General features: G+C 28.5%; 2 protein-coding genes across 3 annotated transcripts; both read left to right on the top strand.

Moving 5' to 3' along the window:
- Window positions 1-274: 274 nt before the first annotated feature.
- LOC127290240 (uncharacterized) lies at window positions 275-6093 on the top strand. Of its 2 annotated transcripts, none has more exons than XM_051318711.1 (2): window positions 275-426; window positions 1974-6093. In XM_051318711.1, the coding sequence occupies exon 2, from the start codon at window positions 2085-2087 to the stop codon at window positions 4098-4100; it is 2016 nt and encodes a 671-aa protein (XP_051174668.1). In that variant the 5' UTR covers window positions 275-426; window positions 1974-2084; the 3' UTR covers window positions 4101-6093. The 2 variants fall into 2 exon arrangements, with proteins under 2 accessions (XP_051174668.1, XP_051174669.1); XM_051318712.1 differs by lacking the exon at window positions 275-426 and adding an exon at window positions 436-576.
- Window positions 6094-9161: 3068 nt separating this feature from the next.
- On the top strand, window positions 9162-15771 carry LOC127290236 (uncharacterized). The gene is made up of 2 exons (XM_051318703.1): window positions 9162-9237; window positions 12094-15771. Exon 2 carries the CDS (start codon window positions 12193-12195, stop codon window positions 15532-15534), a length of 3342 nt encoding a protein of 1113 aa, XP_051174660.1. The 5' UTR covers window positions 9162-9237; window positions 12094-12192; the 3' UTR covers window positions 15535-15771.
- The last annotated feature ends 1025 nt before the right edge of the window (window positions 15772-16796 follow it).

Here is a 16796-nt window from a genome sequence, read left to right as displayed (position 1 = left end):
AATATTTAAAAAGTAGTCAAAAAATCCTTTAAAATTCATTTATAAACTTTCTTAATCGGATTATTTGACTACGAACTACATTTGTTTAAAAAATTCATGTGCGAGTCTAATTAAAATTCATATTTAAAAATGTTGTAAATATTTATTTTATAATAGTCAAGTAAGTAGATTTCAATGTATAGTTTTGACTAAAATGTAGTGATAAATTCTAGTATTAACTATAGCTAATATTATCAGATTGAAGAAAATATAACATTGGAACTAGTTCTGACTAACAAATTTGCGTTTACACTGTAACATAGATAATACAACATCTGTGGTAAATATTGAAAAATATATATAACACTCAGGTCTCGACAAATATTCTGGATAAAGTAACAAATAGCTTCAAAAATTAGTGGAAATAATTAAATAAAAACATTTCAGGTAAATTTTACTCTTTCTTATAAAAGTATAATTTTTTTTCAATTGAACATTTAAATTATAACAAGTTGATCACTAATACTCGCGGATAAAGTTCAACGTCATTTCCAGGTTTTTTGTAGGTTTTTAAGAATTTTTCAAGGTTTCAAAAAAGTAGGTACTTTATTCAGCACTTTATTGATATAAATATTAATTATTATTAATATAATCAATGTATTATTTATGTCTAAATAATTTTTAAATATTTCAAAAATAAATTGAATTTTTTTTAACTTTTTATTAACATTTCGTTTTTGACAAACAAATACTAGTGGGTCAAACCATTGAAAATCATCTAAAAGTGGTTGTTGGCATATTTTAAATAAATATAGTTTTAATATATGTGAAACTAGATGAATTTCTAAGTTCATTGGTCATAATAAAATCGTTTAAATTTTATTTCGTTTTAAATTATAATTTATTAAATGTAAGAGGTTCATGACGTGATTATATAACTTTAAATATTACACTTTTTTGGAAACATTATTATTCAAAAACTATATAAAGTATTTGATATTATTATTTACCAAAACATAAATTAATGTATTCTACATCAAAAAATGATGGAATTATAATAAAATTATTTAATTTTTAGATATTAATTCGAATTTGAAAATTTTTTTAGTAAAAAGATTCTACAATTTTTTTTAACCTTATTGAAAACCCCTGTACAAGATATTGTACAAGAAAATGTAAATTGTTCTTGTGCAGGTTCATGTATAAGTATTCACGCACATGAAACCGTTCATGTTCTTCTACAAGTACATTTGAAAAAAAATTGAGATTTTTATAATTTATAATTATTAAAACTCTTCACTTATGCATATTAAAAGTTATTGCACAGCTGTAAAGTACTAAGAAAACTACTGCGCAGTCTTTAAAGTTTTTAATTTTTACTAAACGAAGACCGACGAAGACATAAATGAACATAAGAAGATGTACCAAAGCTGGTGCAAGAAAATGTACATAAACCTGCACAAAAATATATACAAGAACACATACATTTTCTTGTATACTTGTTCTGATAGCAAGAACTTGTTCCAAATTCTGGTGCAAGAAAATGTAGGGGAGAGTTGCTTGTTTTTTGAAAATACTGGTTTTATGACTTTTCAAAAACAGTGGGGAGTTGTGCTCTACCGTTGAAAATTGAAGAAAAAAACATATTTTTTAGAATATTATTTATTTAAATTATTAAATGTGAAAAAGTAAGATAACATACATAGAATAAAGATAATAAAAGATTAATTTTAGATAATTTAGATAAAATTAAATTAAAGTCTCATTTCACCAAAGAACAATATTTAAATTGCATAAAAAATTGTAATTATTCATAATTAATGCGAAATAAAAATAGAGAGTGCTTATTAGAATTAAAAAATGTTAAATATGATGTGAGGTACAACTCCCCACTAACGCTGGAGCTGAGTGTGCTTCTTGATTGAAAAACGATGTGTGTACTGAAAGGGTTAAATAATTATAAAATAATTATAATTAAATTCGTTTCTTTACAGGTTTCTTGAAACATACCAACTTAATATACTATTCACCTCTACTACATTGAATGAGTAGAAACAACCAAAAGAAAAAGAATATATTTCAATAACAGTTTCACATTTTCAAAAATGGAGAACATTCTATACACAAATCCACTAGAAACAGTTCAACTCATATCAATATTAAGTTATTTCAGCGCACTCAGTGATTATTTATTTTTGGAAAATCATCTATCAGAAGGTGATCAAAATAAACAAATACCAGTTATCAATGCACTCTTTAAATATTTAGAGGTCAATCGTGATAATCAAACAATGAAACTCAGATTGGTTAGGAAATTATTAGAAGGTAGTGATCTATATGGAGAAAAAAACCATGAAAATTTGGATGAAACTTTTGTAAATGCAATGTTTGAATACATCATTACTTCCCTGGTATTTGACAAATATGGAAATGTTTACGGTTTCTTAGCAGAAGTAGTTCGCAAAACTAAAAATTTACAATTACATTCTTTGTACGAGGACATAAAGGCTAATCTCAGAGGTGCAAAATTTGAAAACGAGTATGGCGAGAGTTCGATTCTTTCTGCATTAGCGGCAAATAGAATATTTACAGATATAATATTACCGCTATTTCCACAGCCTGGAAGAAACCTGAATCTATTATCTCTTGACTACATTTACGCACAAGCTGGACTAATTTTCCTTCGAACTGGTAAATCAAATACTGCCTTTTATACTGATTTACAGAATATTAATAGTACTGTTTTTGATCATAAAAATTTATTTGAAGGATATATGGTAACAGGACATATAATTAGAAATGCACTAAATAATGAAAACATACGTCTTGTTAGTTATAAAGCATTTACTCTTCCAGCTCTTTTTTATTATGTTTCTAAATCATACACTGGTAATAGAAGTATTAAAAATTTAGTGCTAAGTCCATATTATTTGAAAGCAGCTTATAATAATCTTTTTTCATATCTAGATGAGACTTTTGACCAAATAAAAAATAAATTAAAAAATGACACTAAATATCAAATAAACACCGCGTTATTACAATTTAAGAGTTATTCAGAAAGAGCTAAATCTAATTTAGAAAGTAATTGCCCACATTTCAGTAAAGAAGATATAAAATCAAACATTCAGAATTATTTATATTTTCCACAATACTTTCAATGCCAGTTTGGAACAATATTACCAAATCTGATTGAACAGGTTCAGGACAGTATAAATAATTTTAGTGCAGTATATAAAATGTATGATATGAAATCAGTGCATCAATCTTTTGGGACATCTTTTTTAAGATTTTTAAATTATAGTATTGTACATATACAATTAATAGTTCCAACTGATAAGGTAATACATGGTATCTTTAATAACAATGCACGTATACCATACGATTTGTTTAAATTTAATTACCCCGAAATTAGATTATCAGATTTTTATGCATTACTGCGCGAAGATTATACGGCGGTATTAATTAAAGAAAGTGATGATCCTATCGGTTTTCAACAAAAAACTAATCTGTCTGTTCAAATGTTATTAAGTCAACATTATCATCAAATAAATTTAAAATCAGTTGAGGAGACTATGGATGTATTTTGGAAAAACTTTTTGAACCATAAACTAAAAAGGTTGGAATCATATCTTAAATTTGTTGGCACTGGTGCATCACTAGGCGAATGGTGGAGAGAATTTGGATTATCATTGGTACCGTTTTGGCCATGCATAACAAAACCTTTAAACATAGAAAGTGATGAAGAAGTTTGTGTAGGAAACGAAACTAATTTTTCGTATCAGCGGAATGTGGATATGTTTAATTCATTAATAAACTCCGATACTCAATCTTTCTTGACATCATTAGGCACTACTTTTAAAGCTACAATAGTCTATTTAACATTAAATCAGAAATATGAAGTTGCAGTAGAAAATCCAACTACAGTACTCGACTTTATAAAAAAATTTGTATTTCATATGCAAAAACCTGCATTTGATCTCACCTTCCTGGATAAAGAGGATATAATATTAGTACAAACAGTTATTAATAAATTAGGGCATAAAATTAATAGTTCCTTTACGTCAGTTATAAATAATCTACATAATATAAAAAAATTTTGTAAAAAAATTAAAAGTACCTAACAAATATTATATAATAGATAACCATATTCACTGAGAAATAAATTTAGTCTTTGCAATTTGTAACCAAATTTTGGTTGGCTGAAACAAAGTCGTAGAGTTATCTCAACCAAACAATTGGTTAGACCAACCAAATTATTTGATTGAAAATTTTTAAATTCCAACCAAAATTTGGTTACGACAACAAAATAGTTTGGTCTAAAAAACCAAATGATCGTTTGTTGTTCTAACCAAAATTTGGATGCGACAACCAAATAATTTGATTCGCTCTCAGTTTATAGCTTAAGAGAACAGTTAGTTTAAATTTCTCAGGAGGATGGGTAGTCCAGTAATTAGAGCTCCCGACCTACAGTTTTAAAACAGAGGTTCGATCCCAGGTGGAGATGAGATTTTTCAAAGTCCACAAATATTTCAATAGGATAAATATAAATTCAATGTTAAATGGATAATAAATAAATAATGAAATAAATAAAAAAGAAAAGAGATAAGGTAGAATAAAATTTTTAATTTTACAAAAAAAACTGTTTGATCAACCAAACATTTTTGTTGACCTAACAAAAAAAATTTGGTTGAGCTAACCAAACATTTTTTTACGCCAACAAAAAACACTCAACCAAATTTTTTAGTTGACTCAAACAAATAGTTTGGTTGCTTAAATACCAACAAAATTTTGGTTGCTCTGACTAAACATTTTTCTCAGTGTTCTTTTCTCTAAATTAAGGTACGTTCGAGACGCACGTTATGTTGCTACGTTTGAAAATTACTATTGTAACGCACTTTGCGCGACTTTAGATATTTTAAATTAAATAGAAAGTGGGGGTTCGGCTCGCGATAGCCGATACAAATAAATTGAGCAAAAATCCTAGCGAAATCCAGAATTCAAAAAGGCGATTCGACCTGCGACTCAATCAAATGAGCAGCTGCGAGCAATTGATCCGAGACGAGTCCATCCAGATGAGGAATAAAGATCGATTGATCGAACTTACCAGTTCGCAGATTTAATAAAATAAAATGCGCTTTTACAACAATTTACAAAAATGCGACGCAGCGCATCGATTACGCGCAGAAAATCGCGTCGGAAGGTGCTTCTACGATAAGAAGTCTAGCTTCTCTCTGATGAGAGGATCGACCGCGATCCTCGCGAATATATGATTCGGTTAACGACCAATCATCGTCGTAGGCTTGAGGCTTACGGCTGGCGCGAGAAATTAGGAAGTAGGCAAACAGCCGGGAACGGCATATTTATCCGAGGAGATAGAAAAAGATATGGATCGTTGCACTATGTAGCATCTTTTATATTCATAACACCGTCCGACACGATTTTTTACCCACAAAAAAATACAACATTCTCGGAAACTAGGACCAAAAAAAAATCCATGTCCGGTCGTTTTTCTAGATCAAGTAGTTTGTAGTTTTTAGAGGTGAAAACAACCCCTAAATGAAAAGTGACAAGATATCCGCCATTTTGAATTTTGAAAATTTGACATCAGATTTGTCATCAGCGACCCCAAAAACTCCTAGATACAAAGTTTTATAAGAAATTAATAACGTTTTAAAAATTTGATTACCAAATTAGATCCGCCATTTTGAATTTTTAAAATCTGACATCAGATAAATAATCAGCGACCCCGAAAATCCCCAAATAACAGGTTGTATAAAATATTAATAATTTTTAAAAGATATCTTGTCATTTTTCATTTAGGGGCTGTTTTCACCCCTAAAAACCACAAACGACTTGATCTAACAAAACGGCCAAACATGGGTATTTTTTTGGTCCTAGTTTCCGAAAATGTTGGATTTTTTTGTGGGTCATAAAAAGTTGAATTTTGTCAAACGGTGTAATGTATGAAATCATACTTATACACATTAAAAAAAGGTTCATAACAAATAGAAATTTTTATCAGTGGCATAAAATATTATTAGTTCGTTTATTATATATGTTGTAATTTACATGTATGTTTATTGATCAGTAATTTTCAAAAATGTAATAAAACTTATTCTTTGTTTGAAAAAAATAAATTTTTGATACCTTGTTCTCCTCTTTAAATTAAGTAATGAACTACAATAGTAATTTATCGCAAAATTTGATAGTTCGCCTCCGAGTTAGAGTGAAAAGTTAGACTGCCTCTCTCATTCTCATTGCATTTTAACTGCATGTGATTATTAGGTCAAAAATATTAATTTTTTCGACCATTCTTTTCGTAAAATACTGAATGGATTTAGCTATGGCATTTTGTAGATAAGTCTAAATATGATAAGGAGGGCAGTGAGGTGCAAAATATTTATTAAAGTAACTATTATAAAATAATTAGAAGTTTCGAATCTCATTGCCCTTCCTTACTTCTTCACGAAATTTCCGCTCAATTCATTTAATATTTTACGAAAAAAATTATAATGCTGAAGTCCGCAACATTTTTATAAACGAAAATGAAAAAATATTTCGACGATATGTACCGTGGATGTCCCAGTTACCGTCCACCTAAGACCTAGTTTCCGTCCAGTTTAATTTTCAAAATAACATTTATAAAAAAATTATTTTCTTTTATTTGTTTACTTAAACTAATAAGTCGATTGTGTGACAAAAGGAATAAATTATTGTTAAAAAATAATTTAAATTACTATACGAGATATTTGTAAAATGGACAGAAACTGGGACATGGACAGTAACTGGTACATCCACGGTATTATACTTTGACTTAAAATTACCTCCATGAAATTGGCGTCGACGCTCAGCGCCAAAAATTGTTTTTCACTTGACCAAAAATTTCAAATTTTTTTTTAAAGATTTTCAATCCAAATAATGCCTTGAGAAATACTTTTCAAGGTATTATCTGGACCCAAAACTTTTTTAAAAATGATTTAATAATTTTGGTCCCGTGAAGAATAAATTTCGACGCTGAGCGTCGACGCCAATTTTATGGAGGTTTAAAATTAAAGTTATTCGGATAAGCCAAAAGTTTTGAACGTTCAAATGAACGAAATATTTTTTGCAACTGGTTTAAGTCAACAAATTTTATTACAAAATATTGTTTTAATTATCTAAAAAGATATTTGATTGAAAAAAATATATTTTGTTCATTTGAACGTTCAGAACTTTTGGCTCATTTATTCGGACGTAACTGGCTTTTATAAAAGTATTAATTTCTTGAAAGTTTGTGCAAATCAAAATTAGAGATAAATTAACTTCAAAAAATAATCCTATTTTAATTTTTCGTTTTTGAAAACGTTGTGTACTTCAGCCTCATAAAAAATTAACATTATGGATATAACAATCACATACCTACCTAAAATTAATAATTTTGGAAAATTAAAAAAAATTCTTTACAAAAAAAATATATATGAGACCGAGGGGGAATTTACTCAGGTAGTCAAGTGTACACTCTTCCTGTAATACTTGTGTAATAACGTGTAATACCGTGTAATAATGTGTTATTACAGTGCTGTAATAACGCAAAAAACTCTGTAATATCTATGTAATAATGTGTAATACTCTGTAATAACGTGTAATACTTAGTAATAAGGGTAAAATGAGGTGTAATACCGGTAGTCAAGTGTACACGTTTTTAACTAGTAAATTCCCCCTCGTATGAGACATTCATTCTCAACAGGGCCACCTCTGCTCTCCAGTTTTGTTTTCATCAAAAAATATTCTATCATAGGTAAAATTAAAACTATGAATGTCAGCTACTTAATGCCGAGTGGGAATTTAAAAAATTTGAATTGGTGGAATCAATATGGCCGACTAAAGCAAAGAATGTCCAAATCAAAAATATATTGCTTGTAAAAAAAACAAGAAAAACAAATTTAAAAAACTTGTTTAAGGCCTTAAACATTGTTTTGGATGAGTACCTTTCAAAATGGAAAGGTATTTTCAAAATTTAAAATGGTGGATCCACTATGGCGGACGAAAAAATTAAAAACTCTTTGAATTCGCCTAAATCTCGTTACTCAGGGGTTTTTGGGGTCGCTGAACACGAATTTTAGGTTACATTTTCAGAACTCAAAATGGAGGATTGAATATGGCGAATGGAAAAAATTAAAACTCTTGGATATCACTTTCATTTTTTGTATTTCCAGAAGAAACAGAATTTTAAAACTTTTGTGATAGATGCCATTTTAAAGTTAGGTTTGATCTATGTGAATTACTGTAGAAAATTTTTGACATAATTAAGGCCATCCGGGAAAAATCCCTAACCTAAAAGTGTTTTCCCGTGCGAGATATTACTCAATTCTAGCTAGTGGCCGCTGCTGAACTAACTTACCCCAAATTACTCCACTTTAAATCTTTAATAAAATAATTTCCTCACAATATTATTGCAAAAATGGAGAAGAGTGATGAACTCAGTGACCCTTCCTCTATTATTCCTCCAAATGCCAACTCGAAATACTTTATTCTTTAAAGATGAGAAGAAATTTACGAAACCCCTTTTTGACAATGTTTAAACATTTTTTTTAATAATTATTTATCAAGATTATGCAAAATTCCGAGAAGAGCCCCTGGCAGGGTACCTTCCTCTATTATTTCCAAAAAATTACAACCTAAAATATTCTATTTTTTCCAAATGAGAAGAAATCTACAAAACCATTATTTTCTCCCGGATTCCCTTAAATGGTAAATTACAGTAAAAAACCATGTTAATGACCTATTGTAAATTACGAAACGCATATCTGCTCGTAGCCGCAAATAATACTATTCATTAGGAAAAATGTGATTGTATCCTTCTTTATCATCTCTAAAAATTTTAACCCAAATTCTTTTTTCAGTTTAGAGAAAGTTTGGTTTTTTGAAAACATATTTTCCCATACTATGTCACGTGGAAGTTTCTGACCTTAACTGAAAATTTAAAAAAAAATTCCATTCTAGATATATAGCAGTTGTTCTATGAACCATGGCGCAATGTTTAAATATTCTTTTTAAAACTGTTTGAAATTGTTCGAAAGAAATTGACAAAATATAATAAAAATTATATAAGTTTCGCAATAAGTAAATAAAAATAAACTGTGTTAATAAAAACATATAATGTAACATCTACAGAAATATGTAAAATTTACATAATAATCGAATATTAATATTCTGGTTGAAGTAAGAAATGGCATTAAAACTGTGGAAATAATAGAATACACACGTGTATAAAGTGAGGTAAATTTTTTTAATTTTTATGAAACTATAATTCATATTTTAATTAAAATAAGCTTTAAAAAAATATTTGTACAATATTGAAGGCTATAAGTAAGACATAATACTATTATACAATTCGATTTAAAAATCAAAAAACCTAATAAATGACCCGTTCTCTTAACTTGAATCAGTGAAATTTCACTGGTGAAATAGTCAGAAGTCGGTCAAAAATCAGTCATCTATCACCGAGGGGGAATTTACTAGTTAAAAACGTGTACACTTGACTACCAGTAATACACCTCATATTACCCTTATTACTAAGTATTACACGTTATTACAGAGTATTACACATTATTACAAAGATATTACAGACTTTTTTGCGTTATTACAGTACCGTAATAACGCATTATTACACGGTATTGCACGATATTACACAAGTATTACAGGAAGAGTGTACACTTGACTACCTGAGTAAATTCCCCCTCGTCTATCACTGATTTTCAGTGAAAATTTTACTAAATGAATTAATAATCGGGTGTCGTCCATAAATTATGTAAGACTTTTTTCTGGTCATTTTAACCCCCCCCCCCTATGTAAGATTTTTTACATGCATTAGCGCCATTTTTCCTATTGGTCGTAAGAAAAACTTGACCCCCCCCTCCCCCCTAAAAGTCTTACGTAATTTATGGACGGCCCCACAGACTTGTACACTGAGAAAACGATGTTTAAAGTATAGTCAAAAGTTGGGAAAAATGGCTACATATGGGCATTTTTCTAATATCTAAAATTCTCTTGTATGTTTATTAAAATATATTTCTTAAAGTGTGTTCAAACAATAGTGTAAAGATTAAAACAAATGTTAGACCAAACTATAGAACACATTTGATCATAAATTGATTTACTTTTTGTACTTAGTATGTACTTTATGCTTTACCTTGGTACTTATTCGTCTGCGTGTGTCATAGTTCGTTCAAAAGTTGAGTGAAACGTAGGTCCCCACCACGCAACTTCTGCCTGGACTGAATGTTTTTTTTTTGCACCCGCAAAAATTTTTTGCTTAAACATTATTTACAAAACTTTTTAAAAATTTGTAACTAAGTTTACTAGTAGCATTTACTTTTAATAAAGCAGTTCAAAAAGATCAAAGTTTTTTTATTACGCACCTGAACCTATCACACTAAAAATAGGATTTCATAATAAGTCTTTTCATTTAAAGTTAAATATTTTATATATTTTATTATTATTAGTTTATTATTGTTTATTTGAATCTGAATTTATTATCTGTTATTCTATAAATTTCAATATAATTTATATTCTATTTAGATAAATATTACAATATAAAATAAATTACTATTTCTTCTGCTAAATAATTTTTAACTTTATTTTTATTCTGTTTTTTTAAATAGATTAATATTTTTTTATATTTTTTTTTATTTTAAGGGCATCCGGGAGAAAATAATGGTTTTGTAGATTTCTTCTCATTTGGAAAAAATAGAATATTTTAGGTTGTAATTTTTTGGAAATAATAGAGGAATGAGCCAAAAGTTCTGAACGTTCAAATGAACGAAATATTTTTTTTAATCTATAAATTATCAAAAATTATGATGTCAATGTAAAATAAAACAGTAAATTAAACAATTATTAAAATAATAATTTCTTTTTAGATATTTAAAACAAAATTTTGTTATAAAATTCGTACTTAAAGAAGTTGCAAAAAAATATTTCGTTCATTTGAACGTTCAAAACTTTTGGCTCATATAGAGGAAGGTACCCTGCCAGGGGCTCTTCTCGGAATTTTGTATAATTGTCAAAAAGGGGTTTCGTAAATTTCTTCTCATCTTTAAAGAATAAAGTATTTCGAGTTGGCATTTGGAGGAATAATAGAGGAAGGGTCACTGAGTTCATCACTCTTCTCCATTTTTGCAATAATATTGTGAGGAAATTATTTTATTAAAGATTTAAAGTGGAGTAATTTGGGGTAAGTTAGTTCAGCAGCGGCCACTAGCTAGAATTGGCGCCACCATTCAATGTCTGTCCCCACTTCTGTCAAAAATCCAACTTTTATAACCACGATTTTCAATACTTTTCAACAAAATTACTTGTAAAAATGGAGATGATTCTTAATCAGCTCGCCCTCATCTAATTAGTCCAACAAATCCGAACAAGATATTTCAAGTTATTTACGAGTAATATCTCGCAAGGGAAAACACTTTTAGGTTAGGGATTTTTCCCGGATGGCCTTAAATTAAAAACGTAAATGAAAATTTTAATTTCTAAACCATAATAAAGGTTGCTGAAATTTTATGAAGTTTATTTTAAAAATCCATCAATTTTATTTTCACCTACTAACATTTATTTTGAACTACAGTTGGTGACACTTTGTTCAAAAGCGCATGTGTAGCCATTTTACCCAACTTTTTGAGTAAACTTTATACAAAACATTTTCTCAGTGTAGTTATTTCACCAATGAAATTTAACTGATTCTGATGAAAACAACAAGGGACTAAAGGCAGCCATTATTTAAAATTAATTTTTGTGTCACTCGTTACGGTCTACTCTCTAAATTTGAATCAGCGAAAAGTATACAACTGATTCCAATTAGCGTATATACGCTACAAAATCAGTGAAATTTCACTAATTCAGCAGTGTATATACGCTGATTGGAATCAGTGGTATACTTATAGATGAGAATCAGCGAAATTTCGCTGGTTCAAATTTAACGAGTAGGGCAGTCGAGATCTTTATTCATGTACCACAAAAATCAAATTAAAATAATTGGTCTGCCTTTAGTTTTGTGTTACTTACGACACTTATTATTACAAAGACACAAACGTGCACATATAAATAATAAACATAAATAAATTTATTTGTCCACAGGTTTGACAAAACATCACAATTTAACAATCTCTATACCCGACTGCATTTACATGTCTATGAACACTCAATAAGATAATATTAAATTTTACATTATCAAAAATGGATAACATGCTTTACACAAATCCAATAGAAACAGTGCAATTCATATCAATATTTAGTTATTTCAGCGCACTCAGTGATTATTTATTTTTGGAAAATCATCTGGCAGAAGATGATCAAAATAAACAAATACCAGTTATCAATGCACTCTTTGAATATTTAGAGGTCAATCGTGATAATCAAACAATGAAACTCAGATTGGTTAGGAAACTATTAGAAGGTAGTGATCTATATGGAGAAAAAAACCATGAAAATTTGGATGAAACTTTTGTAAATGCAATGTTTGAATACATCATTACTTCCCTGGTATTTGACAAGTATGGAAATGTTTATGGTTTCTTAGCAGAAGTAGTTCGCAAAACTAAAAATTTACAATTAGATTCTTTGTACGAGGACATAAAGGCTAATCTCAGAAGTGCAAAATTTGAAAACGAGTATGGCAAGAGTTCGATTCTTTCTCGATTAGCAGCAAACAGAATATTTACAGATATAATATTACCGCTATTTCCACAGCCTGAAAGAAACCTGAATCTATTATCTCTTGACTACATTTACGCACAAGCTGGACTAATTTTCCTTCGAACTGGTAAATCAAATACTGCCTTTTATACTGATTTACAGAATATTAATAGTACTGTTTTTGATCATAAAAATTTATTTGAAGGATATATGGTAACAGGACATATACTTAGAAATGCACTTAATAATGAGAACATACGTTTCGTCAGTTATAAAGCTTTTGCTCTTCCAGCTCTTTTTTATTATGTTTCTACACAATACACTGGTAATGAAAGTATAAAAGATATTGTGTTCGATCCTAATTGTTGGAAAGTAGTTTATGATGGACTTTTTTCACATCTGGATGAAAATTTTAACAAAATAATGAAAACATTAAACAATGATACTAAGTACCAAATACATGTCGCATTATCAGAATTTAAGAGTTATTCGGCAATAGCTAAATCTATTTTAGAAAGTAATTGCCCACATATCAGTAAAGATGAAATAAAATCAAACATTCAAGAATATTTAACTTTTCCTGAACACTTTTATTGTGGGACTGATCACGTATTATCAAATTTAACTGAACAAGTTCATTACCGAATAAATAATATTAGTAAAACCTTTAAAATGCATGATTTAAAAATTGTACAGAAATCTTTCGGTAAATCATTGTTAAGAATTTTAAAATATGCTGATTTAGTTATACAATTACTAGCTCCGGATGATAAGGTAATACTTGGTAGATTTGGTATCAATACAAGAATACCATATGATTTGTTTGTGTTTTATTACCCTGAAAATGGCACAGCAGATTTTTATGCATTAATGCGTGGAGATTACACGGCGAAATTAATTAAAGAAAGTGATGATCCTATCGGTTTTCAACAAAAAACTGGCCTTAATGTTCAAATGTTATTAAGAAATCGATATCATAGAATAAATTTAAAATCAGTTGAGCAGACTATGGATGTATTTTGGAATAACTTTTTGAACTATAAACAAGAAAGGTTGGAATCATATCTTAAATTTGTTGGCACAGATGTATCACTAGGCGAATGGTGGAAAGAATTTGGTTTATCCTTAGTACCGTTTTATCCATGCATAACGAAACCACTAAATAAAGAAAACGACGAAGAAGTTTGTGTAACCAACAAAACTAATTTTTTGCATCAGTGGAATGAAGATAAAGTTAATAAATTATTGGCTTACTACGATACACGATCTTTATTAAATTCAGCAGGTACAACGTTTAAAACTGTACAAGTCTCTTTAACAGTTAACAAAGAATATAAAATTGCAGAAGAAAATAAAATTTTAAACGACGTTATGAAAAAACTTGTGTTACATATGGAAGAACCTGGATTTGATCTCACCGTCCTGGTTGAAGAGGATATATTATTAATACAAACAATTGTTAATACATTAGGACATAAAATTAATAGTTCCTATACGTCAGTTATAAATAATCTAAATAATATGAAAAAATTTAAAACAGATACGTTTAAATCAATTATTTCTTTTGAAAAAGTACGTAATCAATATTTATTCGTAAAAACTGAAAAAGTCAGAAGCGATACTGGTTATGGTTATAAATTTATTTATTCATCTGTTAATCAAACTGTACAATTACGAACTGATTATCAACTTAAAAAACAAATATTAGTTTCGCTGCTGAAAAAGTCATTACAAAATGAAAATATATATACTGAAATTAATATGGAAAGTCTTGAACCTGTTGAACCTAAACATCTCCTGTATGAAATTAATAACCAGCTTCAATCAAATGTGACTAAAGTTTGGTTTAAAGGTTTATTTGTACATAATTATAATACTCAGAGATGTGATATTAATAAATACCTAGAACATTCAATACCTTTAACGGATTGCCCAAGACATGCGCGTGCTCAGAAAAAAGAACGGAATCTGGATGAAGTTATAACATTCATCTTGAAAAAAAGAGCAAATCTTATAAAACAAGAAATATTGGAAACAATGGCAAAGTATACATTTCCAGATGAAGGCAGGATTGATTTCCAATTTGTAAAAAATTGGACAGATACAGCAGACTTTAAAGTACCTGAGTGGGGCAAATTTTATATAATAGATAATCCTGTTCTTCTATCTAAATTAAGGTACAAATTTCATCTTGACAGTAAAAATTTATCAAACTTCGATGGTACGTTGAGAATTGATTCAATTTACAGTTTCAAAGAAAGACAAAAAATTGAAAATGGTGTATCCATAGAAAGAATAATTCAAGATTTTAACGATCAGGACGCACGTTATGTTGCCACATTTGAAGATTACTATGCCATACAAAACTTTGCGACAAACGGATATAAAAGAATAACAGGTGACACGAGTGAGGCGAAACTAATGAAAACTGCATTATATAAATTAGCAATAAGACAATCAGACGATCCAAACGAAGAATTTGACCTTTCATTATTTAAAGTTGAATCGAAACCTATAGGTATTATTGACAAGACAGCATGTTCTGGACAGATTAATTTAAAGAAATTCACATATTTCTCTACAAGTAGAGAATCTGCCTTAAAATTGGCTACACTTCCAGCATACGGGTTTATAAATGTTTTGTATGAAATTAAATTTCTCACTCCTTACATAAGAGCAAAAATAATAGAATTACATTCAACTCCAGAATATAAAGTAATTCTTTTACCTGGAAGCGAATTTGATATTGAAAATTGTGAACAAAGAAACATTGAAGGATTAGGTAGTGTTCATGTTATTCGTCTCAATTATGTGCACCGCAATAATGATAAGTACAATTGGTATAAAAATATTATGAAAGAAATTTCTCTTATTGATTCTTAAAAAAAACTATAAATTTATTATTTGTACCAAACTAATTTATATATTAATCGCAATCTCTTTCTTTAGAAAGGATCTCTTATATTTAAGAGTTCAAATTCGATATATTTTACACTATGCAGAAAATGAATTTGATTCTGCTTTTCTACATTTTTAAATTGATGTAAAAGTGAATGTAATATACAATGTTCCATCAGTAATGTAAAAAATGGATTGTTTTGAAAAATACATTTGGTTTTTTTTGCATTAAGTTATTACTTGACTTCCCTAAAAAAATGTCCCTGAAGTTTTAAACCTCTTAATGGCATAGAACTTTCTAGAAATTTATAGAAGTTTTTACAATTATTTTTAGAATGTTTTCATTTAAAGTTCTATTTTTTTTAGTTATAAACTAAAAAATAATAAAAGCATTCTATTTTTAAAAAAAATTAATTTTTTTACATTATATTTTTATTTATTATTTTTTTTATGAATGTTATAATGTATTTGCTTTCAAAAGTGTACTATTTATTACAATAAACTGTAAAAAAAAACAAAAGATCACAAGTACCGTAAAACGGGGTTATTTCGCTCATTGCGGGTAAATTCGCCCACCCATTTTTATACTTTATTTCAGCTTTAAAATAAAGTTTAATACCTTTATTACCAGGTAAAAATGTTAAATTTGTTAATAGAAATACTAAATTTTAGTTTAAATCAAATTTAAAGGAAAAAAATGGGTGAGCGACTTTACCCACACTGAGCGAAATAACCCCGTTTTATGGTATTGCAACAGACCCTTTTTTATATTTTTAAAAACAATGAATTAAATACTATGTTTATAACAATATAGCAACTGAAATTGCAAAAAGCAAAAATCAATTTTTCTTCTCATGTAAATAAATAATACTTATAAATTATAAAAAAGACATATCTCAAATTACTATGTAAATACGAAAAGAAATGTTAAAATTTTAATTGCATACTTACTGAAATAACTATAAATTAAGCGCAAACATCAACTGCTTATTTTTACCCGAAATGACAATATCTGATATAGTTTAATAAAACAATTTCCACAATTACTCACTTGCTCAAAATTTAAAGGTTATGTTTATCTCCAATTTTTTTTAAATTACTTTGTATGGTATATGAATATTTTCTTGTATAACTTATCAATTTTTTCTGCATTCAATTTTGTAAGAAAAATTACAGAAAAAATCAAGGTTATGGATACAATAAAAACATGTTTCCTGGCTGCTATAGACGCTTATTCATCAACTTTC

The sequence above is a fragment of the Leptopilina boulardi genome, unplaced genomic scaffold (genome assembly GCF_019393585.1).
Source record: "Leptopilina boulardi isolate dan_hultmark-lab unplaced genomic scaffold, ZJU_Lbou_2.1 LbouV2_58, whole genome shotgun sequence".
Taxonomy (NCBI): Eukaryota; Metazoa; Arthropoda; class Insecta; order Hymenoptera; family Figitidae; genus Leptopilina; species Leptopilina boulardi.
The sequence above is the reverse complement of the archived record's forward strand: the minus strand, read 5'-3'. Positions and strand labels throughout refer to the sequence as shown.

What these genes read in the sequence shown, in the direction of transcription:
- LOC127290236 (XM_051318703.1), top strand. Translation starts at nt 12,193, where the DNA reads ATGGATAACATGCTTTACACAAATCCAATAGAAACAGTGCAATTCATA.
- LOC127290240 (XM_051318711.1), top strand. Translation starts at nt 2,085, where the DNA reads ATGGAGAACATTCTATACACAAATCCACTAGAAACAGTTCAACTCATA.